The sequence below is a fragment of the Ovis canadensis genome, chromosome 22, assembly GCF_042477335.2.
Source record: "Ovis canadensis isolate MfBH-ARS-UI-01 breed Bighorn chromosome 22, ARS-UI_OviCan_v2, whole genome shotgun sequence".
NCBI classification, from domain to species: Eukaryota; Metazoa; Chordata; class Mammalia; order Artiodactyla; family Bovidae; genus Ovis; species Ovis canadensis.
The window spans coordinates 67,179,264-67,206,686 of record NC_091266.1 but is presented as its reverse complement, the minus strand read 5'-3'; the positions used below and the strand labels follow the sequence as shown (position 1 = coordinate 67,206,686).

The 27,423-nt window shown below is 46.4% G+C and overlaps 1 protein-coding gene across 4 annotated transcripts; it reads left to right on the top strand.

The window, feature by feature from the left end:
* Window positions 1-298: 298 nt before the first annotated feature.
* SYCE1 (synaptonemal complex central element protein 1) lies at window positions 299-12,283 on the top strand. 4 transcript variants are annotated; one of them, XM_069566709.1, is made up of 13 exons: window positions 299-424; window positions 7,280-7,342; window positions 7,986-8,045; window positions 8,353-8,427; window positions 9,052-9,099; window positions 9,345-9,399; window positions 10,055-10,144; window positions 10,387-10,450; window positions 11,207-11,273; window positions 11,371-11,491; window positions 11,562-11,672; window positions 11,823-11,910; window positions 12,136-12,283. In XM_069566709.1, the coding sequence occupies exons 1-13, from the start codon at window positions 355-357 to the stop codon at window positions 12,193-12,195; spliced, it is 972 nt and encodes a 323-aa protein (XP_069422810.1). In that variant the 5' UTR covers window positions 299-354; the 3' UTR covers window positions 12,196-12,283. The 4 variants fall into 4 exon arrangements, 3 of the variants coding, with proteins under 3 accessions (XP_069422810.1, XP_069422811.1, XP_069422812.1); XR_011251994.1 differs by having other exon boundaries at window positions 315-424; window positions 11,575-11,672; XM_069566710.1 differs by having other exon boundaries at window positions 315-424; window positions 11,376-11,491; window positions 11,575-11,672.
* The last annotated feature ends 15,140 nt before the right edge of the window (window positions 12,284-27,423 follow it).

The window sequence follows — 27,423 nt, the reverse complement described above, 5'->3', positions numbered from 1 at the left end:
GCAGAGACTCGGCTCCCCACCACCAGGTTCAGGTGCCCTCCTCGCAAGGTGGGCGACGCCACATGGGGCAGTCCCTCGTGAGACCTCTGTCATTAGCAGGTCGCCAGCTCCTCAACCAGCCAATCGCCAGCCTGGAAGATCCGTGCGCGCCCCCCACACCTGCTCTGCACGGAATCTGTTCTGGGTGGACTCAAGCGCGCGCACCGCCGCTTGCCCAACCGCCACCCCAGCTGCCGGCTGGAAGGAGGGTACGGCGCAGAGGTGCACTGCGCAGGCGTGCTGAGGACGCCCCGCCCCTGGCGCGGCTTCCGTCCAATCCCAGAGGAGGCGCCGGCGCCGGCGAGCTGAGAGGACATGGCTGGGCGGCCGGGATCGTCGAGTGCGGAAGCGGCGGGAGCCGTGGGCCCGACTGACGAGGCCAGAGGTAGAGCTGGGCCTGGCGGCGGCCCCGACCACGGCTGTTGAGGGCTGGGCAGGCAGGGAGCGCACGCGGGCGCCTCTTCCTCAGAGTCGGGGCGGGCGTGAGGAAAAATGGCCATCAGCCCCATGGGAAGGATCTTGGCGGCTCTGCCGGGTGGACTCACAGAAGGCCCGTGCCCCACGTGCACTCACTTCCTTTGGCCCCATCTGCTGTGCTTAAGTAGGTTAAAGTAGGCAGAGGGCATCCTTTCAGTCTGATCCTGAGCGTCCCACAGGCATCTCCTGCAACAGAAAGGGACTTGTTCTCGGCCCGTGTCACCCGAGGGAAGGAGTCTGTCCCACTTCTCTCATCTCACAGCACCGAACCCCTGAATTTCCCTGTTGTTCCATGATGGTCCTCAACAGTAGATTCCCCCTCCCCCCAAACCAGGATCCAGACCGCCCCGCAGAGCGTTACGTTTTTTTTCTTCCTGACTCTGACCTATTGAACAGTGGCTCCCACCTCACCGGGAAAGGAGAGGCATGGCAGCTCATTACAGTTATAAAGTTTTCTGAAATAACAGCCTAGCATAGAGAAGAAAGATAAAAAATATTCCCAGGCTTGTCCACCCCCGAAGGACATGCTCCTGGGTGTTAACACAAAAGGGGAGAGAACTGTGCAAGGAACACGCATCCCTCAGCTTGCCTCTGCTCTGCGCGGCCTCCCTGTCTCCCCGTGTTGAGACCCTCTCATGAACCGGTCTCGGTCATGTCCGTCACAGCTGCAGGCAGTAGTGCAGTTTTGCTGCATGACAGGTGCTTTGTGGCTTTTCTTTAATGAATAAAATGAAGGTTTAAATACTGAAATAAACTTAGCACAGAAAGTTTGCTTGGAGCAGGGAGGAGTGGCATTCAGTAACAAGCCTCAGCTAAGAACAAAAAGAAAAACAGAACAGATGTATATAGATCTCTTTTCTTAAGCACCTACTGTGTTCGCCACTGTGCTAAAGAAACCTCTTAGTATCTTTGTTTCCAGTTCATTAAGCTTGCATATTTAGATGCAGTTGACTTCACCAGTGTCTTATAACTGGTGAAACACCATTTCTTGCCTGTGGTGAGGACCAGTTTCTTGAATCTTAGATGTCCATCTGTGTCAGCAGAATGGGCAAGGGAGCTCTCTGGGGTCTCTTATAAGGTGCTAATCTCATTCATTAGGGCTCTAGCCTCATGACCTAATCACCTCCCATAGGCCCCACCCTCTGATACCATCTCATCAGACTTTAGGATGTCAACAAATGAAAAATGGAGGGACACAAACATTCATCCTACAGCAGTGAGAGAAAATGAGACATCAAGGTTCCATTCTCAGTCTACTGGGTTTTTTCTAAAAAGGGGGCAGTGGTGCTATCTAGCCCTAACGGTAGTGTAAAGATACAGACCATGTCATACTCTGACGAGAGGAAGAAAGGGTGAAGGCTTTGCAGTAGTCCTTCTGGCACAAATTTTAACATTTTAATTATCTTTTCCCCTTTTGGGTCACATTCCTATAGGATCACCCAAGACATACATAGATGCATGGATCGGATAGTGACTGGAGCTTAAATGGTGGTAGGAAAACTTGGGAAGGGAATAGCTAAATCCCATGCACACTGGGATATACCTGTGCAGTGGATTTCTAAAATGAAGAGGAAGTAGAATTAAAATACACTTAACCAAGTCAACGTTAAAAGTATTAGACATACAGATACAATATGATCTTCAAAACATTTTTATGAGAGTAAAGCAAGATAGAAACATTGCAATACTGTGTAGTTTGCACAGAAAGATGTCTGGAGGCTGCTTTCCTAATTGATGACTCTGATGGAGGGATCTAGTTTCTGCTGCTGCTCAGTCGCTTCAGTCGTGTCCAATTCTGTGTGACCCCATAGACGGCAGCCCCCCAGGCTCCCCCATCCCCAGGATTCTCCAGGCCAGAACACTGGAGTGGGTTGCCATTTCCTTCTCCAGTGCATAAAAGTGAAAAGGGAAAGTGAAGCCACTCAGTCGTGTCCGACTCTTGGCAACCCTAAGGACTGCAGCCCACCAGGCTCCTCTGTCCATGGGCTTTTCCAGGGAAGAGTGCTGGAGTGGATTGCCATTGCCTTCTCCAATCTAGTTTCTAAGGGCAATGCAAAGGTGAAGGAACGTTTTTAACCTTAATATTTGTTTTTTTCTACCAGGACTATGTAACTGATACTTGTGGAACTTTTAATTTATAAAAGTGAAAGTAGGAGACATTTTTAAAGTACCACTTGATGATCACATGTTAATATCTCTCACTGCTAGTCTCTGTTTTAATTGTTGTACTGTTGTTACTACACAGGAGCATGTCCTTGTACTTCAGAACTTCACACTGGGGTATTTGAGGGTAATGACGAATTGTATCTGCAACTTATTCTTAAAGTTTATGATTATTAGCAAATGTAAAACTGGGGTGAATGGCATATAGAGCTGTGTGTTCTATTTCTGCAACTTTTAAGTAAATTTGAAATTTTTTAAAATAAGTAAAAAAGGGGGCTCATATAATAACATAGGCAGTGGTACCCTTGATTTTTTTTATTAACAATATATTAGTTGACTTGTTCAACAGATATATTCTGCTTTCCCACTCTGTGCCTTACCTTTTAATATGCAATAAAGAAAAAAATAAAGGTGCAGCTCACTGCCTAGTCTATTAATAATACCTGGACAAATGATTGCTCAAGAAAACTATAAATTCATTTTTGGGTCATTTTGGTCAACATTTAAACGTAAAACCATATGCAGAAGTATACAGTGAAAAGTAAACATTCTCTTACCTATCCTTCCACTTCTCTCCAGAAGAACTACTGTTGAAAATATTTTTGTGTGACTTGAGCCAGAAATTTTCTAGAAATAAGACACATATATTTTTAGACAGACAAAATATTTTTTTCACCTCTTTCTGCAGCCAGATGGGATTCTATATTGTACTGTTTTGTCCTTTCTTTTCTTTCAGTCTATCTAGGTTCTCTAGTCCAATATGTGTATTGTTATTACACATAAATCTACCTCCTTTTCAATGACTGCACAGTATTCTCTTGTGAGCTTGAATCATAAGTTCTCTACTGCTGGGCATTCAAGTTTCCCATTTTTGACATAGATATGTAACCAAGCATATCTGATGGGGAAATTCATAGAAGTGAAATTTTGTCTTGAAAATGTTGATGTAGCCAACCTGTCCTCCGAAAGTTTCCATTAGTTCTCACCAGTTGTCCGCCAGTGTGCATTTGTGCCCGTTTCTCTACGTGGTAATCGACATAAGGCATCGTCAGACTTACTCAGCTTTACCGAGCTGCTAGATGCAACATGTCATTTTCACCTTTTTAATTGTGACTAAGCTTATACATCTTTTCAGATATTATTAACCATTAGTGTAGTTTTTGCTTACCTGTTTTCTTCATTTTTCCATTCTTCTGTAGAAATGATTACTTACCTTCTCTCTTTTGATTGGTTGTTTGGGTGATTTTTTAAAACCTTTTTATTATGGAAAGGTTTAAGCATATACAAAAGAACATATGCACAGGAAGAGATGCTCAACATTGCTAATTATTACAGAAATGCAGACCAAAACTACACTACGGTATCACCTCACAATGATCAGAATGACATGCATGAAAAAAAAATCTACAAATAATAAGTGCTGGAGAGGGTGTGGAGACAAGAGAATCCTCCTATACAATGTTAATCAACCCTGAATAGTCACTGGAAAGTCTGATGCTAAAGCTGAGGCTCCAGTATTTTGGCCACCAGATGGAAAGAGGTGACTCATTGAAAAAGACCTTGATCCTGGGAAATAAAGAAGGCAAAAGGAAAAGGGGGCAGCAGAGGATGAGATGGTTGGATGGCATCACCGACTCAATGGACAAGAGTTTGAGCAAACTCCGGGTCATAGTGGAGGACTGGAGCCTGGTGTGCTGCAGTCTAAGAGGTCATAAAGAGTCGGATATGGCTTAGTGAGTGAACAACTAACAAGATAAAAAGAATGAAATAATGCCATTTGCAGCAACATGGGTGGACCTAGAGGTTATCATACTAAATGAAGTAAATCAGACAGGAAAAGACAAATATCATATGATATCATTTATGTGTGGAATCGAAATGCAAATATAGTCAACAGGACCCTACAGTACAGGGAACTATGTTCAATATATTCAATATTTTGTGATCTATAATAGAAAAGAATCTGAAAATGTTTATGTATAGATTTATAACCAAATCTCCTTGCTGTGCAAGGAGAAAACTACACAACATTGTAAACCAACTATAACTCAATTTAAAAAAAATTATGAACTAAGGATAATTACCCTGTGAACTCATCTTTCCGTTTTAGCAGTTATCAGCTCTTGACCAATCTTGTTTCTTCATTATCCTCAGCCCCTCCCTACCACCTACTCCACTGTTTTATTTTGAAGTACCCCAGGCATCATAACATATCCATAAATATTTGCATGTATATCTCTAAAAAATAAGTACTATTTTCAGAAAAGTAACCACAGTGGCATTACCACTTCTGAATGTGTGTGTTAGTCGCTTAGTTGTGTCCAGCTCCTTGTGACTCCATGAACGTAGCCCACTGGGCTCCTCTGTCCATCGAATCCTCCAAGCAAGAATCCTGGAGTGGGTAGCCATCCCCTTCTCCAGGGCGTCTTCCTGACCCAGGGACTGAGCCTGGGTCTCCTGCATCACAGGCAGCTTCATCACCATCAGAGCCACCAGGGAAGCCCACACCTGAATATCAGCCACGATAATCCCTTCTTTTCTAGCATCTACAGTCAGTGTTCAAATTTCCCTGATTGTGTCATCAGTGTTTTTAAAAGCACATTGGATTGAATCAAAATCCAAATATTGTCCATTTATTGAGATTGATTGATATGATTCTTTAATCTCTTTTTGTCTGTAAGGGTCTTCCTTTCTCCTTTTTCCCCTAAAATCTTTCTAAAGAAACTTGAGTTGCTTTTCCTGTGAGGGTTCCCAGTGTGGACGTTGCTAATTGCATGCACATGTGCCACTTAAATGGCCCTCTGTCCCTGTATTTCCTCTGAACTGGTTATTTAGATTGATAGGCTTAACAAGTGTTAGCATAATTTTTTGACAAGAATCCTCCGTTGTATTTTTACATCAAATAGCTCATGATGTCCAGTTATTTTTATTGTCATGTTAATAGCACTAATAATAATTGCCTGGATCTACTAACTTATTAAGGATTAAAAATAAATGCATATATTGATTATAAGCAAGTTAATATGAAACACATCTATTTCTGCTTTATTGACTATGCCAAAACCTTTGACTGTGTGGATCACAATAAACTGTGGAAAATTCTGAAATACCAGACCACCTGACCTGCCTCCTGAGAAACCTATATGCAGGTAAGGAAGCAACAGTTAGAACTGGACATGGAACAACAGACTGGTTCCAAATAGGAGAAGGAGTACATCAAGGCTGTATATTGTCACCCTGCTTATTTAACTTCTATGCAGAGTACATCATGAGAAACGCTGGGCTGGAAGAAACACAAGCTGGAATCAAGATTGCCGGGAGAAATATCAATAACCTCAGATATGCAGATGACACCACCCTTATGGCAGAAAGTGAAGAGGAACTAAAAAGCCTCTTGATGAAAGTGAAAAAGGAGAGTGAAAAAGTTGGCTTAAAGCTCAGCATTCAGAAAACTAAGATCATGGCATCTGGTCCCATCACTTCATGGCAAATAAATGGGGAAACAGTGGAAACAGTGGCTGACTATTTTTCTGGGCTCCAAAATCACTGCAGATGGTGATTGCAGCCATGAAATTAAAAGATGTTTACTCCTTGGAAGGAAATTATTTACCAATCTAGACAGCATATTAAAAAGCAGAGACGTTACTTTGTCAACAAAGGTCCCTCTAGTCAAGGCTATGGTTTTTCCAGTGGTCATGTATGGATGTGAGAGTTGGGCTATAAAGAAAGCTGAGTGTCAAAGAATTGATACTTTTGAACTATGGTGTTGGAGAAGACTCTTGAGAATCCCTTGGAATGCAAGGAGATCCAGCCAGTCCATCCTAAAGGAGATCAGTCCTCGGTGTTCATTGGAAGGACTGACGTTGAAGCTGAAACTCCAATACACTGGCCCCCTGATGCGAAGAGCTGATGCATTTGAAAAGACCCTGATGCTGGGAAAGATTGAAGGCAGGAGGAGAAGGGGACGACAGAGGATAAGATGGTTGGATGGTATCACCGACTCAATGGACATGGGTTTGGGTGTACTCCGGGAGTTGGTGATGGACAGGGAGGCCTGGTGTGCTGTGGTTCATGGGGTCGCAAAGAGTCAGACATGACTGAGTGACTGAAATGAACTGGACTGAATATGAAACATATGTATAGAAAAGCTATTGTGTTTATATGTTTAAAGATACATCATTAAATTTTCTCACTATTCCTTCTGAGATTTATGGCTAATATTCTCTATGAATCTAAAGTTGATTATGTCACCTACCAGTTACAGTGACTTCTAACTCCTTGTTTCCAATTTTTAATACTACTTCTTTTCTGTTATTACATCCTGAGCTTTGACCAGTATCCACAGTAAGAATGTACCCTTTCTCTTGCTCTGAGTCTCATTAAGGGGAAATCTATGGTGTCGCTCACCCTTTAGGAAAAGATGACCGTGAAGGGGTCTCTCTGACTCATCTCTTTTGCAGTGTCTCCCTCAGGTCAAGGAGCAGAGGCACCACTCTGGCTGGAGACCTGCCCTCAGCCCACCTCAATCCCAGCCTGTCACGAGATCCTTCCTTAGGCTTCTCATTACTACATACTAAAATGTTTGGTTTTGTCTCCACAGGGCAGGCCAAGTCTTCACAGAAAATTGAAGACTTGATGGAAATGGTGAAGAAGTTGCAGAAAGGTCACGTGTCTCCTCTATAACTGAGGCTCAGCCCGAGGTTTGGGGTCAGGCAGACGTGGAATCAATTCTAAGCCACCAGATTCGCCACCTTGGGAAATTAACTCATTTGTTCTCTCTTAGTTTCAAAAGTTAATTTTCTGAAGTAAAAATATGACTCCATGATTCAAAATTTAAGTATAAGGGGATAAAAGCAAAACATTTTCCCAAAACACAGTTTCAGTCCCCTTACTGGCCATCCATTTGGCTCCCCCTACACTCTACTGAATTTCCAGGATTTCATCTTTACCTTCCTGCCCTCCACGTCAACTCTGCTCTCTTCTTTCTACCAGGCACCTTCCACCCATGTCCCTATCTCGAGTAGGCCTTTGCACTGACTGTCTCCCACCCCCACCCAGGGAACTGCAAGGCCTGCCCTCCTCACTTGATTTGGGGCCCTCAAGAGGTCTCGCCATATCTGAAGGATCACTTCCCACTCCTTCACTTTTTAATCTCTTGTTCCTCTATTTCACTTGAAGTTATCACAGCCTGACTCGGTATCTCTATGTGTTCCTGCCTCCCCTCCCCAGAATGTGAGCTCTTGGAGGGCATCCACCTTCCTCTGCCTGCTCTGTCGTTTTCACTCAACCTCCTTTTCTCCCTGCAGTGGGAAGCCTAGAGCCCAGGGTTGAGGTCCTGATTAACCGGATTAATGAGGTTCAGCAAGGTGAGCTCAGGACCTTGGCTTGTCTGCCAGGAGTAGTTATGTGATTTGCAGAGCCCCTTATTACTTAGTGTTTTGAAACAGGGGAGCATTAAACCAAACATGGATTGGTCCATCCAAATACAGGTGCTGCAGTCACGTTTACTAACCTGGCCCTGCTGTCACCTGAGCCCAAGAAGGGCTTTGGCTCTGGAAGACTTGTTTCCTGCTCTGTAAAATCCTCTTAAGGGCCCCTCTAGGTTTACTTGAAGACAAGTGTGAAATGTTTGCAAGGACAGACACTTACACGATGTCCTACGGTTTGGCACAGCAAAAAAAAAAGCTAGTGAGGAGCTGGGAGACGCCCGGACCGTCTGGGAGACCCTGCAGAAAGAACTGGACTCATGTAAGCCTGGGGGGATCACCCAGAGGTCCCCACAGTGTCACACATCCTTGAACCCAATATTCCAGACAGTCAGCATCATCGCTGTGGCCAAGCACTCCTGCACCTTCGCCAACCTCAGGGCCTACCAATCTCCCCCATCCCACTCCCTTTTGGGGAGTGTTCCTGAAACACCACCAAGCCTACTCCTACCTCAGGACCTTTGCTAGGAAGTTCCCCCATATAATACAGATTCCTACTGCCCAACGACATCATTCAGCTCTCAGCTCAGATGCCCCTTTCTCAGAGAGGCTTTCACCAATCTCCCCACCCAGAGTCAGCACCCTGCCCCCACCTAGTCACATGCCCCTTAACTGTTTGATGTGTTTCTTCACAGCCTTTACCCAACTTGTTGTGAAGTGTTTTTCTCTTCCCTCCATGTAACTGCACTGGCATTCCACAGGGTCCTGTCAGCCACCTTTTATCAAGCACCCTTTGGTGCCCACAGGGAGTATGCGCACAAGAGGGGAAGGGGACTTACCTCGAAGGGGGTCTACATTTGGGATTTGGGGTAGGCCTTGCCAAGCCCAGTCTTTCAGGGTACAGTGGGTGTTGGGTGATGCCCAAACATCTTTCTATGTTTTCCAGTGAGTGGAGAGAAAGTACGCCTGAAAGAGATCTTGAGCAAAAAGCAAGGTAATTGCATCTACTTTATCTCCAGGTTTTGCCTTTGCCACCTTTCAGAAACCCACTCTATAGCAGTAAAAGCCTTTTGAAGCCTGAATCACCTTACCTCCCTCCTGTGGCTCCCACCAGACCTGTAGTAGATGACAGAGTCCCATCAGCTCTTCAGGAGACCTCACATAACCTGGTGTTCTTACCCCTGCCCAGACCTCAGCCATGATGGGCTGTCACGGGGTCCTAACTTCCTCTCCCTGCAGAGACCCTGAGGGTCCTCCGGCTCCACTGCCAGGATAAGGAGAATGAGGCACAGAGGTAAGAGCTTCCACCTAGCCCCTGTTGAGCGCTACCCCTTCATTCTGGTAAAAAAATTAATAAATAAGGGAAATCGGCCTTAGACCCACAGCTCTCATCTTCTTCCTCTATAGAACAGGCAGACCGTGACTCCCAACAGTAGGTTGTAGTGTTGATGACCATCTTTTTCACTGAGATGATCATTCATTTGCTAGCACGTCAATTAGATTCCTTCAGCTGGTGTTTATTCTGTACTTCTGATAGTTTCATCTGTCCCTTCATTTAGGTGTCAAGCCAACCATCTGTCCACCAGCTCTCTCCATTCACCCGTTATCCTTCTATTCACCCATCTCTCTAGCTCCTGAATGCTTATATTGCTCATTTTGTGACCAGAGGCCTCCAAGCTCCTAGCATACCAACACTGAATATGTTCCAGGAATTCACATGAGATCAATATGTGTGTGCTTGTGTGTGTGACCACACCCACATTGATCTCCCTAATCTTCACAATGACATTCCAGAGGGCATGTGTTCATACCACCCCAAAAGTTACAGAAAGGACCTCAATCTGGAAGGCTAGAACAGATGTCAAGAGAAGGAAATGGGAGCTCCACCCCAGGCCCCTCCTAGGGAGAGATTATGCAGAAAGCATGATGACTGCCTTGCCTCTTGCCAGGAAGCAAACCATGCTGCAGGAGTGCAAAGAGCGCATCTCTGCCCTGGACTCCCAGATTGAGCAAGAGAAGAACAAACAGAGGCAGCTGAGGTAGAGGCCGCCTCCCAAGGCGTGGGGGCTGGGTGGGCTGTAAGCACGGAGGGGTGATGCTAGGGATGGGGATTGGAGGCCTGGCTGAGCTGGAGCTTGGAGGGTCAAGGAGGCACAGGCGCCTGGCAGCGTGAAGAGCACGGGCCAGCTCCCTCACGTCTGTGCATAAAGACGCCAGTGTGAGCCAGGTCGGGAGGGGCGTCTCAGCCCACAGCCCCTCAACCTGTGTGTTCGGTTCCCAGGTTGGATTTCGAGGAGAAACTGGAGGATCTGATGGGCCAGTATAAGGACCTATGGGAATTCCACGTGAGTCACTCAGAGCTACTCTATCCACCTTGCACACCTTCCCTGGCAGCACTAGGCCAGAGCTCAGTGTCATTCCCCAGGCCTCCCTCCTGTCAACTGCCTCACCCAGTTCCTGAGCAAGCCCAGCAGCCATCTTCAGAGCCACACTGAACCTAGCTCCTCCTCACCCTCAGTGCCACCAGGTGTTGTCACCTTCACTGACCCTGCCCACCCATCTCTGGTGCCTCCCAGGGGCCTTAAGAGTTCAAGAGGAACTCTGAAGAACCGAGGAGGGGTTATCCATTAAGGAGATTCATGGATGTCTTTGGGGCCATCACAGTCACAGGGAAGATAGTGGGGAAATAAGCAGGCCACTGTTTGCCACCTAGGGGTCCCAAACAAGAAAATAGGCAGAGAGAGAGAAAGTCAGGATGGAAAGACTCAGTGAGGTCACCTGGAGGGAAGAGTAGGAGCTACAGTGCTGAACTGATAACTGACTCTCCAGAGAACAGTCTTGAGTTTTGGTGTTTGCAGGATCCCCTTGCAGAGTTCCTGAACACTGGCTAGCTCATGAGCTTCTCCTGCATAGCACCACAGGTACCTGGGGTAGAGCAGGTCCAGACAGAGGGAGTGGCCAGTGCAGAGGCCCTGAAGCTGGCCTGTGCCCAGCGTGCAGGAAGTGCGGCACATGAGTAAAGGCCAGATCCAGACTGGCTTCTCTGAGGCATGTGGGAGAAAGCCAGGAGTTGCGGACAGGTCTCCTTTATTACCCATCAGAAACCAGAGCGCCTGGCCCAGGAGATCGGCACCCTGGACAGCAGCAAGGAGCAGTTGCTTAAGGAAGGTGAGGCCTGGAAGATGGGGATACCCCGATCTGCCCTGCCCTGCCCTGCCCTGCCCTGCCCTGCCTTGCCCTGCCTATCCATTCCTTCCTGCTGCAGAGAAGCTGGTGGAGGCAAAGCTGGAGGATGTGAGGCATCGTCTGCGCTCGCAGTTTGGAGCCGAGGGCCACACGATCAGCGAAGGGCTCTTCCTCCGCAGCCCGGAGGCAGCAGCTGTGGTGTAAGACAGGGATGGGGAGGGGCGAGTGAGTGGAGGGAGGGAGCTGCCAGCACCCATGGCCCCACCTCAGCCATCTGTTTGAGGAGGAGAACAGAAAAGCCCAGGAGCTGCTGGAGGCTGCAGCCCAGCGCCAGGAACAGCTGCAGCAGAAGTGTCAGCAGCTGCAGCAGAAGAGGCAGAGGTGGGTGTGGAGCCCCTCCCCCAAGTCCCCAAGGGGAAGGGGGCTGAGGGAGTCTCTGCCCCCTTCCAGACTCTGTCTCTTGGTCCATTTACGATCCTACCCTTCTCCCTCCACATCCTCCTACCCCACTCCCGACCTCTTTCTATCCAGGCTGAAGGAGGAGCTGGAAAAACTTGGGATACAGGTCCCTGCCCAGGCCCAGAGCAAGCAAGAGGAGGAGGCTGGCCTAGGAGAAGCTGTGAGTCCTGGAATCTGGTGCAGGGAGCAGAGAGAGCTTGTGAGAGGAGCTGTGGGTGGGAAGGCACCTCAGAAGATGGTCCTCAGGGAAGGGCATTTCCAATGGAACCCATCCCAGGCCAAAGTGCAGCAGCTGGCAGTGTGGGGTGAGGAGGGGCAGGACCCATGGAGGGTGTGGGCACAGGGATCTGAGGAGACTCCTACCTCAAACCCTGACCTCCCACAGGCCAATCCCAAGCCGCTTGGAGTCAGTGAGGAGAAAGACCCAGAGCCATCCACCAAGTAGCACCAGATGCCCCGAGGCAAGGAGAACCCACCCTGCTCTGGAGCTTATGGCTTGGACTTCAGCAAATAAAGGCACTACTTCCATACAACTGCCTCAGCTGACTCTGTGCTCAGCTCGGGGAGGAGGGGTATCCATCCCGGGACACCTGGCACCTGAGTCTGCATGAAAGCCTGGCCACACTCTGCCTCTTGTCTTCAGCCAGAAACCCAGAGCAGGCACTCAGTAAATGTTTCCCTAACCTCAAAGCCCCTGACTGCTCATCTCTAGCACTTGACATGTTGTTCTGGGTCCCCATGCAGAGGGATACAGAACTGAGACCATCTTACAATAGGCCCACAGGTTCTGCACACCCACCCTGTGATTGTCTTCCGTTACCTATTCAGGCCTGGACCACACAGAATCCCAGAAATATCAACAATGAGGACCAAAATGCTGGGGTCCTCAGCCAATCAGTTCTGTGCCCACAGTACCCACTGATTAGCTGAGAAAAAGAATTGTAATTGGAGCCTAAATGTAATTTGAGACATTACTTTGTCAACAAAGGTCTGTCTAGTCGAGGCTATGGTTTTTCCAGTGGTCATGTATGGATGTGAGAGTTGGACTATAAAGAAAGCTGAGTGCCAAAGAATTGATGCTTTTGAACTGTGGTGTTGGAGAAGATTCTTGAGAGTCCCTTGGACTGCAAGGAGATCCAACCAGTCCATCCTAAAGGAAATCAGTCCTGGGTGTTCATTAGAAGGACTGATGCTGAAGCTGAAACTCCAATATTTTGGCCACCTGATGTGAAGAGCTGACTCATTTGAGAAAACCCTGATGCTGGGAAAGATTGAGGGCAGGAGGAGAAGGGGACCACAGAGGATGAGATGGTTGGATGGCATCACCGACTCAACAGACATGGGTTTGGGTGGACTCTGGGAGTTGGTGATGGACAGGAAGGCCTGGCGTGCTGCGGTTCATGGGGTCGAAAAGAGTCTGACACGACTGAGAACTGAACTGGGCACAAAATCTATACCTGAGACACTTGTTACAAGAACATAGTATGTTATCCTCAGTGTTCTGGGACTCAGTCATTCTAGGAGTGTTGCGTGCTTATGGCATGTTTCAAATCCACAGGAATGCATCAACTCAAGGGCAATGATGGGAGTCAAAGTCTGTGCTCTTGAGTCAAAAGACAGTGAATTCATAGGTACAAGGAGATTCCATCTCTTGAAAGGCTTCCCCATCCAGGTAGGACAGTTAACATAGGGAGGTAGATAACCTCAACAGTTCTCATTTCTGTATACATGACCAGTTACAGAAATTGATTTATACCCATTTCTGTAACTTTCTAATGGAAGAAAGTGAAGAGGAACTAAAGAGCCTCTTGATGAGAGTGAAAGAGGAGAGTGAAAAAGTTGGCTTAAAACATTTAAAAAAACAAACACTAAGATCATGGCATTCTGTCCATAACTTCATGGCAAATAGAAGGGGGCAAAGTCGAAGCAGTGACAGGTTTTATTCTCCAAGGCTCCAAAATCACTGTGGGTGGTAACTGTAGCCATGATATTAAAAGATGTTTGCTCCTTGGAAGGAAGTTATGACAAACCTATACAGAAAATTAAAAAGCAGACATCACTGCTGACGAAGGTCTGCGGTCAGAGCTATGTTTTTCCTGTAGCCATGTATGGATGTGAGAGTTGGACCTAGAGAAGGCTGTTGTTCATTCACTTCCGACTCTGCAGCACGATGGACTGCAGCACCACAGGCTTCTCTGTCCTTCACTATCTCCCAGAGTTTGCTCAAACTCGTGCATTGAGTTCATGATGACACCCAACTGTCTCGTCCTCTGTCACCCCCTTCTCCTCCTTCCTCCAGCATCAGGTGGCCAAAGTATTGGAGCTTCAGGTTCAGCATCAGTCCTTCCAATGAATATTCAGGGTTGATTTCCTTTCAGATTGACTGATTTGATCTCCTTGCCATCCAGGCCACTCTCAAGAGTCTTTTCCAGCACCACAATTTGAAAGCATCATTTCTTTGCAACTCAAAGGTCCATATAATCAAAGCTATGGTTTTTCCAGTAATCATGTACAGATGTGAGAGTTGGACCATAAAGAAGTCTGAGTGCCAAAAACTTGATGCTCCTGATGCAGAGAACTGACTCATTGGAAAAGACTCTGATGCTGGGCAGTGAAAGTGAAAGTCGGTCAGTCGTGTCTGACTCTCTGCGACCCCATGGTCTATACAGTCCGTGGAATTCTCTAGGCCAGAATACTAGAGTGGGTAGCCTTTCCCTTCTCCAGGGGATCTTCCCAACACAGGGACCAAACCCAGGTCTCCCACACTGCATGTGGACTCTTTACCATCTGAGCCACAAAGGAAGCTCAAGAATACTGGAGTGGGGAGCCCATCCCTTCTCCAGCGGATCTTCCTGGCCCAGGAATTGAAGTGGGGAGCCCATCCCTTCTCCAGTGGGTCTTCCTGGCCCAGGAATTGAACCAGGGTCTCCTGCATTGGAGGCGGATTTGTTACCAACTGAACTCTCAGGGCAAGATTAAGGCAAAAGGAGAAGGGGGCTACAGAGGATGACATGTTTGGATAGCATCACTGACTCAATGGGCATGAATTTGAGAAAACTCCAGGAGATAATGAAGGACAAGTGAGCCTGGCATGCTGCAGTTCATGGGGTCACAAAGAGTTGGATACAACATAGTGACTGAACAACAAAACCAAACTGGTCATGGAGTCATAGCTGGAATTTATAACTTCCCTCATCTTCCACCACATATTCTGTATCCCTTGGCCTTCATTAAGCAACTCAGTTGTTTGTGCACTTTTACCTGGTGGAGTGACCCAAACCTTTATTCCTGAAAGATGTGGGGGGTTGGTACTCTTGCTGGGTTGAGTTGTTACAGTTTTTTCACTGGCATTAATCACAGTGCATGGTAGTACTGAAAGAAGCTCTAAGGCGTATCCTGCATGACAGCCTTGCTTTCCTCACTTCCAGTGTAGGGAAGTAGTCCAGTTTCCTCAAAGTAGTCAGGGTCAATCACACCAGCCAGCACAGTAACTTCCTTCTTTGCCTGTTGATTCACAGGCATAAGAAACCCACAGTGGCTGAGTTGCAGTCTTTAACTTCCAGTTCAATGGAAGCATCATTATATCTTCCAATAGAAGCATTCCTCCCTCTGGCACTAAGACCTCTGGGCCAGCGGAATATATGGTTGTGGGAACAGGAAGCAAAAGTCTCCAGCAGATCACTAGGGACAGCAGTGAGTGTTACCACTCCCATTTCACCCCGTGAATTTTGGACCTTTGAATGCTGGCCACAGGAGACAACACCATAAATTAGACACTGATTCAGAACATACACAACCTTCTGGAGAACCCCGTCCCAGCCCTGCAGGGTACTGCCAATTATCTGGCATTGTAACTGAGTCTCCAAAAGACCATTCCACCATTTGGTCAAGCCAGCTGCTTTGGGATGGCGGGAGCATGATAAGACCAGTGAATTCCATCAGAGCTTGGCCTGCTGCAGAAGTTTTTTTGTTAAGGGAGCTTTTTGATCAGAAGTAATGCTGTGTGGAAGACCATGGTGCTGGATAGGAATTCTTAAGTCTGCAGAAGGCAGTTTTGGCCAAAGCACTGTGTGCAGGGAAGGCGAATCCAAAACCAGATTCACCACTACTCATCGCATCTGGAGTCGCAGTTGCTACTGACACTAACCACGCCACATAGTCCACTTCTCAGAATACTCTGTGCTAGACTTTTCAAAAAGGCCTTCAATAGCACTTTTAGCTTCCTAATAGGTTTTTGATTGCTAGTTTAACTGAGAGACATAATGGCCTCCTCAGACAATTTTTCAAATTCCACTCTAGCAAATAGACCCCCTATGTGGGTCTCTGTCTTGTCCTAGGTCTTAATCTCTTCATTCAAGTCCCCTTGTGAAACTGTACCCTGTAACTTACAAGGTCCATATAGGAGAAACAAGCTGATACCCCCAAGAACACCAGAGAGGGACTTCCCTGGTTGTCCAATGGCCAAAACTCCGCATTCCCAACACAAGGGGCCAGCTTTGATCCCTGGTTGGGAAACTAGATGCCACGTACCACGCTAAGAGCACACATTCCACAAATAAAGAATCTGCATGCTACAAGGAAGACCCGGTGCTGCCAAATGAATACTGAAAAGAAAGAACACCAGGAAAACTGCAGATAGGAAGCAACTTGCTGATGCACAGACGCATTGAGGGACTAGAGTGTCTGACAGTGGGCTTTAGATTGCACAGGCCAAAAATCCACCTCCCGTTATATGCAAAATACCACCAACTGTACATATGATGCATGAAGAGGCAGAAGACAGAACAGCAGAGAACTCATTACTCCCGTTGAAAGTTAAGCTTACTTTCCACCAATCATCCCTGAGCTCCCTGCCCATCTTTCTCCCTCCTTCCAAGATAAGCACACCAGTCTGCCTCCTATCTCCTAACCTGGGCTCCCGATAATAGAGCTTGTTTCTTTCTGCAGAAGACTGTGGCCTCAGCATTTGGCCTTTTCTACTGTGTAGCAGGAAATGAGCCCACACACTCAGCTAGCGATCGACTGACAGCGCCACGTACTCCAGGACCATTCTCACGGGCAGTGCAGGCTACTAAATAGATAGATAGAAAACTCCACTCAATTAGTGAAATTCACATTTGGAGATAATAATAAAATCAAAACCGTATCCCATAAGGGTAAAACCAGAAAACTTCTACTTGTTAGTGATACCTGCTGGAGGATGATCAATGTCAAATGACAAAAGTCAGTCAGGTGAGTTGTACACCACTCTGTTGAATGTTGGTCTCCTGACTATTAGTCTGGGTTTTTTTACTGGTTTGCAAACCAGAGTCCCAAACCTTCCAAGGAAGCCACTGTCTAAACCAACATGATGAATGCAGGCCCGCATGCCATCACTTTTTAAAAATAACTGTATTTACTTGGCTGTGCTGGGTCTTCATTGCTGCACGGTTTTTTCTCCAGCAGCAGTGTGTGGGAACTGCTTTCCAGTGGTGCTGCATGAGCGTCTCACTCCAGCGGCTTCTCTCGCTGTGGAGCACGGGCTCGCCTAGGGCACGAGGGCTCTGGCAATAGCGGGGCACGGGCTCAGTTGCTCCGTGACATGTGGGACCTTCCAGAATGAGGGAGCAGGCCCGTGTTCCCTGCACTGGGGGGGCAGATTCTTTACCTCTGAGCAACCAGAGAAGTTCACTGTTGTCTGTACCATTCTAGGAATTAGTGGAGACTCTCGCCTTTCCCAGGAGACAGCTGCCATCTGTCAGTCCCTCCCTCAACCTGCCGCGGAAAGGGCGGCACACTCCTCGGTGCCTCTCCCACCCCCGCTCCAGCTGCCCACCAGACTCCCGCCTGGAGTCCCCCGCCGTGAGCACCATGACCAGCGCTCTCAGCCAGTCACACACCAACGTGGCGAGTCTTCACACCAACTTCACTCTCAGCCCATACTCTCCAGTGACGCGGCGGCCAGACCTGCCACACTGAACCAAGAAATCGACCCTCTTGCTGTTTAGTGCAGTGCACGATCTACACTCCAAAAGGCTCGTCATTTATTTGGCCACTCAAATACCCCAAACGATTGAGCTCAGTCTTGACTCAATTTGGTGGCCCTAGCTAGATGAGTTTACCCTCTGAAACAGTCAGTTAAGGCCATACTCCCAGGCACCTTCTGAGTTGTACCCTCACACTTCACTACCATACACCTGCCCTAATCATCCCAGGGCCAGGAAACAGAACAGTCAGGGACAGCCTCAGTGCCCTGAAAATATTCGCATTAGCCGACTCCAAGCCTGTCTGCCACGCCTGCCCCTTCCCTTCTTGTTGAACCCACAGTAGAGGCACTGGTACCCGCTTCAGTCTCTGCCCTGTCTATCTCTGAGTGGCCCAGCATGGTGTGCCATTTCTTCCCAGGAAATTGTAACTAAACTGTGAAACTCTTTCTGGATCTCTCTCTCTTGATCTATGTCCAGTGTCAACAACCTCATGCAAAATAACAGAATCAAAGCAGAGTCAGAGAGGTGATGGCCAGTTGTTAAGTCACAATAAGATGTCAGCTTTCCATGCCTGGAGGGTCAGTTGAGATACACGTGACCCAGAGAACCCAACAGAGTGGATTCCAGCCTGCTCACAGTGGCCACCAGCTCAGCAGCACACGCTTTATGGGCTTTTCACGCTTCCCTGTCTCATTTTCCCCACTCCCTCACTCCTGCTCTTTGTAATCACTTCCCAAATAAACTCTTTACACAAGCTTGAGTCTCACCTGTGTTTCAGAGTGCGAAATGAAAGACAACAGGAAGACCAAGCAAGACAACACAACTCCTACTCTGATCTAGTCAAAGGTAAATAAAGGGACTCCAGCCAGAAATAAATTGATACCTATTTAACCTCCACCCAAAATTAAGGAGTGGACAGCTCCCAAAGCCAGCAATCCCAACACAGTCACCAGCAGAATCAATATCAGCACCAGGAGAGTCAGAAGTACTCCTGCCCTGTTTTTCAGAAGAGCTGTAACTTAATATTGGATACATCTGCTTGAAGAAACCTGAATCAGATACAGGATTTTAACTGCAAGAGATTTGGGTTTCCTGTTGCTGTTGTAAGAAATTACTGCAAGCATAAGTGTTTTAGCAAAAAGAAGTGTATTCCCTTACATCTGGAAGACAAAAGTTTAAGCATTGCACTCACCTTGAATGACTCTAAGCTCATATTACCTGCCTATATTCACAAGCCACCTTTATCCCATTTATGTATATTGCCCTGAAGCTGAATTTTACTTATTTTCACTTCCCCATTTTATTTAAGGACCGTCAAAAAGCTCATATAGCAAAATATAAAACAAGTTGAGGAAAAAACCAACTCACCAGAGATGTATTCATTTCCTGCTGTTCTTAAAAACACATAGAGGACTCTGGAAATAGAGTTGACAGAGAAGGTTAATGGAGACATGTCAAATGAAATTTTTAAAGATGCTTATTTAAATAATGGTTGTTTTTTATTTAAACAATGGCTGCCTCTCTGTATTGATTTCCCTGTGAACTTCCCTACAAATGACATGGGCTTTGCCATCTGACTTATGTTGGCTATACGATGCAAACACAGATGAAGAACACTTTTTCACTAGAGCCTGCTTTCTGTGAACACTGTCATCTCATGAAGATACCTGGGGCTAGATTGCTAGGGACATGTGGTTTAGCCAACAGCCAGCACAAACTATTCAAGTTAAATGAGGTCATTTTAAACCAAATAGCTTCCTCAGTCAGGGCACCAGATGACTACAGCTTCACTTGTGAACCAGACATAGGAACTGGCCAATTAATTGAGCCCAAGATGCTAAACCACACACCAGGGATTGTATATGGAATCAGAAAAAAATGGTACAAATGAAACTATTTATAAAACAGAACTAGAGTCACAGGTGTAGAAAACAAACAAGTTACCAAGGGGGAAAGAAGCCAAGGAGGGATAAACAGGGAGACTGGGGCAGACATTGCCTTTCTTTGGGATTGGAATGAAAACTGACCTTTTCCAGTCCTGTGGCCACTGCTGAGTTTTCCTAATTTGCTGGCATATTGAATGCAGCACTTTCACAGCATCATCTTTCAGGATTTGAAATAGCTGTACTGGAATTCCATCACCTCCACTAGCTTTGTTAGTAGTGATACTTCCTAAGGCCCACTTGACTTCACATTCCAGGATGTCTGGCTCTAGGTGAGTGATCACACCATCGTGGTTATCCGGGTCGTGAAGATCCTTTTTGTACAGTTCTTCTGTGTATTCTTGCCATCTCTTCTTAATATCTTCTGCTTCTGTTAGTCCATACCATTTCTGTCCTTTATCAAGCCCATCTTTGCATGAAATGTTCCCTTGGTATCTCTAATTTTCTTGAAGAGATCTCTAGTCTTTCCCATTCTCTTGTTTTCCTCTATTTCTTTGCACTGATTGCTGAGGAAGGCTTTGTTATCTCTCCTTGCTATTCTTTGGAACTCTGCATTCATATGCTTATATCTTTCCTTTTCTCCTTTGCTTTTCACTTCTCTTCTTTTCACAGCTATTTGTAAGGCCTCCCCAGACAGCCATTTTGCTTTTTTGCATTTCTTTTCCATGGGGATCATCTTGATCCCTGTCTCCTTATTTAACTTCTATGCAGAGAACATCATGAGAAATGCTGGGCTGGAAGAAGCACAAGCTGGAATCAAGATTGCAGGGAGAAATATCAATAACCTCAGATATGCAGATGACACCATCTTTATAGCAGAAAGTGAAGAGGAACTAAAAAGCCTCTTGATGAAAGTGAAAGAGGAGAGTGAAAAAGTTGGCTTAAAGCTCAATATTCAGAAAACTAAGATCATGGCATCTGGTCCTAACACTTCATGGGAAATAGATGGGGAAACAGTAGAAAGAGTGTCAGACTTCATTTTTTGGGGCTCCCAAATGATTGCAGCCATGAGATTAAAAGACGCTTACTTGGTGGCTCAGAGGTTAAAGTGTCTGCCTGCAATGCAGGAGACCTGGGTTCGATCCCTGGGTCGGGAAGATCCCCTGGAGAAGGAAATGGCAACCCACTCCAATATTCTTGCCTGGAGAATGCCATGGACAGAGGAGCCTGGTGGGCTACACAGTCCACGGGGTCGCAAAGAGTCGGACACGACTGAGTGACTTCATTTTCACTTTCACTTACTCCTTGGAAGGAAATTTATGACCAACCTAGATAGCATATTCAAAAGCAGAGACGTTACTTTGCCAACAAAGGTCCATCTAGTCAAGGCTATGGTTTTTCCAGTGGTCATGTATGGATGTGAAAATTTGACTGTGAAGAAAGCTGAGCACCAAAGAATTGATGCTTTTGAACTCTAATGTTGGAGAAGACTCTTGAGAGTCCCTTGGACTGCAAGGAGATCCAACTAGTCCATTCTAAAGGATATCAGTCCTGGGTGTTCTTTGGAAGGACTGATGCTAAAGCTGAAACTCCAGTACTTTGGCCACCTCATGCAAAGAGTTGACTCACTGGAAAAGACTCTGATGCTGGGAGGGATTTGGGGCAGGAAGAGAAGAGGATGACAGAAGATGAAATGGCTGGATGGCATCACCGACTCAATGGACGTGAGTTTGAGTGAACTCCAGGAGTTGGTGATGGACAGGGAGGCCTTGTGTGCTGTGATTCATGGGGTCACAAAGAGTTGGACACAACTGAGCAACTGAACTGAACTGAACTGGGGCAGACATATATACACTGACTGTGTGGATCACAATAAACTGTGGAAAATTCTGAGAGAGATGGGAATACCAGACCAACCTGACCTGCCTCTTGAGGAATCTGTATGCAGGCCAGGAAGCAACAGTTAGAACTAGACATGGAACAACAGACTGGTTCCAAATAAGAAAAGGAGTACATCAAGGCTATATATTGTCACCCTGCTTATTTAACTTATATGCAAGTACATCATGAGAAATGCTGGGCTGGAAGAAACACAAGCTGGAATCAAGATTGCCGGGAGAAACATCAATAACCTCAGATATGCAGATGACACCACCCTTATGGCAGAAAGTGAAGAGGAACTAAAAAGCCTCTTGATGAAAGTGAAAGAGGAGAGTGAAAAAGTTGGCTTAAAGCTCAACATTCAGAAAACGAAGATCATGGCATCCGGTCCCATCACTTCATGGGAAATAGATGGGGAAACAGTGGAAACAGTGTCAGACTTTATTTTGGGGGGCTCCAAAATCACTGCAGATGGTTACAGCAGCCATGAAATTAAAAGGCGCTTACTCCTTGGAAGAAAAGTTATGACCAACCTAGATAGCATATTCAAAAGCAGAGACATTACTTTGCCGACTAAGGTCCGTCTAGTCAAGGCTGTGGTTTTTCCTGTGGTCATGTATGGATGTGAGAGTTGGACTGTGAAGAAGGATGAGCGCCGAAGAATTGATGCTTTTGAACTGTGGTGTTGGAGAAGACTCTTGAGAGTCCCTTGGACTGCAAGGAGATCCAACCAGTCCATCCTAAAGGAGATCAGCCCTGGGATTTCTTTGGAAGGAATGATGCTATAAAGCTGAAGCTCCAGTACTTTGGCCACCTCATGTGAAGAGCTGACTCATTGGAAAAGACTGATGCTGGGACGGATTGGGGGCAGGAGGAGAAGGGGACGACCGAGGATGAGATGGCTGGATGGCATCACTGACTCGATGGACGTGAGTCTGAGTGAACTCCAGGAGTTGGTGATGGACAGGGAGGCCTGGCGTGTTGCGATTCATGGGGTCACAAAGATTTGGACATGACTGAGCGACTGAACTGAACTGAACTGATAGATAAAGTAAATAACTAATAAGAACCTATTGTACATAACAGAGAACTCTACTCAATAGTCTGTATGGGAACAGATTCTAAAAGAGTGGATATCTGCATAACTGATTCTCTTTGCTGTACGGCAGAAACTAACAGAACATTGTAAATCAACTACACTCCAATAAAAATTAATTTTAAAAAAGGCAAAACAAAACAAAATGCTGAACCACAGAACTTGTAACAAATTTTTAAAATTATTTTTTATTTTTTAAGTCAGTAAACTTGTGTTGATTCATTACTGAGCAAAATCTAAATGATATGTCTAGACCCCAAACTCAATGTTTTTAACAAAATTATGCAGAGAAGGAAGTCTTATATTACATGCTGAATACGATCAATAGGACTTCATAACCATAAGTAGAACTTCTGAAAGGAAAACAAATGTTACTTGGATGGATCTCAATAAGGTTGTTGCAATGAAGAAACCACATGAATTTTACAAATCAGCTGTGAACAGACCAGAAAACTATGTTTCAAATTTTCACCTTTTTTACATCATGAGTCCATTATTTCTATGAGGGTATATGCTATGATTTATTTACGTTCTGAAAAAATCAGTTTGGAGCCAATTAGAATGAAGAGTGATTCACTCTAATAGGAAAAATAATTTTCCTAGTTTGTTTGAAAATAGGCTTCTGTTATTGTGCTGTAGACTTTATGATTATCAAGAACAGATGTTAAATGGGAAACATGTTACTAGCCCTTAGAGCCCGCTTAGTCCACAGAAAGCATTAGCAAAAAAGGGTAAGCATATTTAAAGCAAGGTCTTCTAGAATTTATTTGTTCTTAAAAGTGAAAATGTTAGTCGCTCAATCGTGTCCCACTCTTTGAGACCCATCAGGCTCCTCTGTCTGTGGAATTCTCCAGGCAAAAATACTGGAGTGGGTTGCCATGCCCTTCTCTGGGGCATCTTTCTGACCAGGGATCAAACCTAGGTCTCCTGCATTGCAAGCAGATTCTTTCCTGTCCTAAGTTGGTTGCATTTCTCAAAAATGTCAAAAATAAACATGTGCTTTGGCTTAATGGTGGCAGATTGGATAATATCCAAAAGTCAAGATATCTGATGTATACAAAAAATCACATGAGCCTAGCCAATCACGCATGGCTTCAAATCCTTTTTTTCTCTCCCCACCCCTACCTTGGAGAAGACTCTTGAGAGTCCCTTGCAAGGAGACTCCCCTTGCAAGGAGATCCAACAAGTCCATTCTAAAGGAGATCAGTCCTGGGTATTCTTTGGAAGGAGGATGCTAAAGCTAAAACTCCAATACTTTGGCACTTCATGCGAAGTGTTGACTCATTGGAAAAGACTCTGATGCTGAGAGGAATTGGGGGCAGGAGAAGGGGACGACAGAGGATGAGATGGCTGGATGGCATCACCGACTCGATGGACATGAGTTTGAGTGAACTCCAGGAGTTGATGATGGACAGGGAGACCTGGCGTGCTGCAGTTCATGGGGTCGCAAAGAGTCAGATATGACTGGGCAACTGAACTGAACTGAACCCCTACCCCAACCCCGTTCACTCCCCAATCTTTTTTATAAGGCAGAAATACCCTGACAAACCATTCCTGAACAGAAAGAACTACCAGGAAGAGAGAGCATCACCATACCCCTGGATATCAAAGTTGAGGGTGTAACAGGTGTGAGAGTATCCAGATCACAGAAATGATGAGTGCACAGACGGAATGGGAATATTTAGGGAGCACTGTAGACAGATTCTTTCAGCTGTGACAGGTTATCCCTCCATCCCAGACCACATTCTCAAGCTCTCTCCAATGAGTAACATTTCCTTAGCCTTTGCCAAGCCCAGTGGTAAAGAATCTGCCTGCCAATGCAGGAGACACAGAAGATGCAGGTTTGTTCCCTGGGTGGGGACGAGCCCTTGGAGAAAGAGATGGCAGCCACTTCAGTATTCTTGCCTGGAAATTCCATGGACAGAGGAGGCTGGTGGGTTACAGTCCATGGGGTCTCAAAGAGTTGGACACAACTTAGCAACTGAACAACAACCCCTCTCAGCCCAGTTCAGGTCTCCTTCTGAAAACCGGTCCAGTCCTTCCCTGCCTGCGTGCATGCTCAGTTGCTCAGTCATGTCCTACTCTTTGTGACCCTGTGGACTGTAGCTCACCGGGCTCCTCTGTCCATGGGAGTTTTCAAGCAAGAATACTTGTGGGTTGCCGTTTCCTCCTCCTACAGATCTTCCCCACCCAGTGAACAAACCTGCATCTTCTGTGTCTCCTTCATTGGCAGGTGGATTCTTTACCACTGAGCCACCTGGGAAGCCTCCAGACCTTCCATTATTACCCAAATCTCCTTCACTCTGGGCAGAAGCAATGGTAATTTATTGGCTATGCAAAGCTAGTGTCTTCTCCTTTTTGTGGCTCTTCTGCCTCTGCTCTAAAGCACTAATGAGAGGGGTCTTTCCAATAGAAATCTGTTCATAGGGCACCTCCCCTCATGCCTCATGATAGCTCCCTTATTCCTAGAAAAAAGAACGGCCATCCAGAGCCCAGTGATTCCCTCCTGGAACTCACAGTTCTTGAAAACTGGGTCCTGTGTCAACTGTACATGAAACCTGGAGTGTTCAGCAGGCTACACAGCGCATTAGGGGACCTGATACTTCACCTGCTGAAGAGACCCCACCAGCAACTGCCACACAGTGAGACTCCGCCTGCACTTCACATTGGCTTCTCTGGGAAGCCGGGTGCAACTCGTTAGTCCATTAGTCCTTAAAGGCGCTCCCGCTACAGATGAGCAAACCAGATGTCCAGGATGTGGAGTGAAGCATCAGCCACGCAGTCGTGTCCAACTCTGCGACTCTACGGGCTAGGGCCCTCCAGGCTCTTCTGTCCATGGCGTTCTCCAGGCCAGAGTACTGGAGTGGGCTGCCATTTCCTTCTTCAGGGGATCTTCCCGACCCAGGGATCAAACCCTGGCCTCCTGCATTGCAGGAAGACTCTTTACCATCTGAGTCAGCAAGGAAGCTCTTTCAATGTCATAGAGGTTCACAACATTGCCAGACAGAGTTGGACAGTGAACATGGCCTGCAGGCTTCCCATGCTCACTCGCTCGGTCCTCAGGCCAGACCCAGCCTTGTCAACACCTTGAACTCCACTCCCAGGTCACAAAGCCTCCAGATGTGGGCACCCGGCAGTCCACAGTGAACTTTTCCTGGCCATGCAACACTCCATGCAAAGTGCAAGCCGGCCCTTCCCAGGCTGGGAACATTGACAATAGACATCTGTTTCTCACCGTTCTGGAACTTGCCTAGTCCAAGATCGAGGCGCCAGCAGATTCAGGGTCTGGAGAGAGCCTGCTTCCTCGCTAAGGGCAGTTTCAGTGCTTCCTCCCATGGCAAGGGGAAAGGCAGCTATGTGGGGCCTCTTACATACGGGCGTTAATCCCAGTCAGGAGGACTCTGACCTACTCAGCTCGCAAAGGTCGAAACTCTTGATACTGTCACACTGGGGGCTAGGGCTTCCACATATGAATTTGGGGGAGGTGCACATGGTCCCTGTGATGAGGCTTTTAAAAGTAATTCTGGTAGCAGCTCAGAATGGAGGGGAGAGTTGTAGAGGAAACTTTCACTATTAGAGCATTTTTCATATTCATGTACATTGCCAGATGTACGAGTGATAAAGACTATATTGAAAAGGTCTTGGAAGGACATGAGGAAAAGTTTATTGGACAATGGAGGAAAGGTGATACTTGTAATAAACTGGTAAAGAACTTGGCCTAATTGTGTTCAAGGTGCAGTCTTTGTGGAAGGCAGAACCGTTCAAATAGTTTAAAAATGAAACTGGATACATAGCGTAGGGCGAACAAGACTTGGTGGCTGGAAACAGCAGCATATTCACTGGTCACATTTCACGGCGCCAATGGAGCAAACCGGCCCCCTCGAGTTGCTTGTCAAGGAATGCGAGGAGAGGAGCGACTTGAAGGCAGGGCGACTGAACAAGGAGGGCGAGAACTGGGACATTTGGGAGGGTCTCAGCCTAGAGGGCAGACAGCATGAAAACCACAATCGCAGAAGACTAACCGAATTGACCACATGGACCACAACCTTCTCTAACTCAATGAAACTATGAGCCATGCCATGTAGGGCCACCCAAGATAGATGGGTCACGGTAGAGAGTTTTGACAAAGCGTGGTCCACTGGAAAAGGGAATGACAAACCACTTCAGTGTTCTTGCCTTGAGAACCCCATGAACAGTATGAAAGGCAAAAAGACAGGACCCTGAAGGATGATCTCCCCAGTCAGTAGTATGCTACTGGAGAAGAATGGAGAAATAACTTCAGAAAGAACAAAGCCACAGTGAAAACAATGCCCAGTTGTGGATGTGACTGGTGATGGAATTAAAGTCTGATGCTGTAAAGAACAATATTGTATAGGAACCTGGAATGTTAGGTCCACAAATCAAGGTAAATTGGGAATGGTCAAACAGGAAATGGCAAGAGTGAACATTAACATTTTAGGAATCAATGAACTGAAATGGGTGACTTTAACTCAGATGACCATTATATCTACTACTGTGGGCAAGAATCTCTTGGAAGAAATGGAGTAGGCCTCAGAGTCAATCAAAGAGTTGGAAATGCAGCACTTGGGTGCAATGTCAAAGATGACAGAACAAGCTCTGTTCATTTCCAAGGCAAACCACCCAGTATCATAGCAACCCAAGTCTATGCCCCAATCAGTAATGCCAAAGAAGGTAAAGTTGAATAGCTCTATGAGGACCTACAAGACCTTCTAGAAATAACATTAATAAAGAAGTCCTTTTCCTCATAGGGGACTAGAATGCAAAAGTAGGAAGTCAAGACATACCTGGAGTAATAGGCAAGTTTGGCCTTGGAGTACAAAATGAAG

Bases quoted from the DNA above. Each gene is read 5' to 3' on its own strand.
- SYCE1 (XM_069566709.1), top strand. From the start codon at position 355: ATGGCTGGGCGGCCGGGATCGTCGAGTGCGGAAGCGGCGGGAGCCGTG. The intron at 9,100-9,344 runs GTAATTGCATCT...CTCTCCCTGCAG, and splicing joins GATCTTGAGCAAAAAGCAAG to AGACCCTGAGGGTCCTCCGG. The intron at 11,492-11,561 runs GTAAGACAGGGA...GCCCCACCTCAG, and splicing joins CCGGAGGCAGCAGCTGTGGT to CCATCTGTTTGAGGAGGAGA.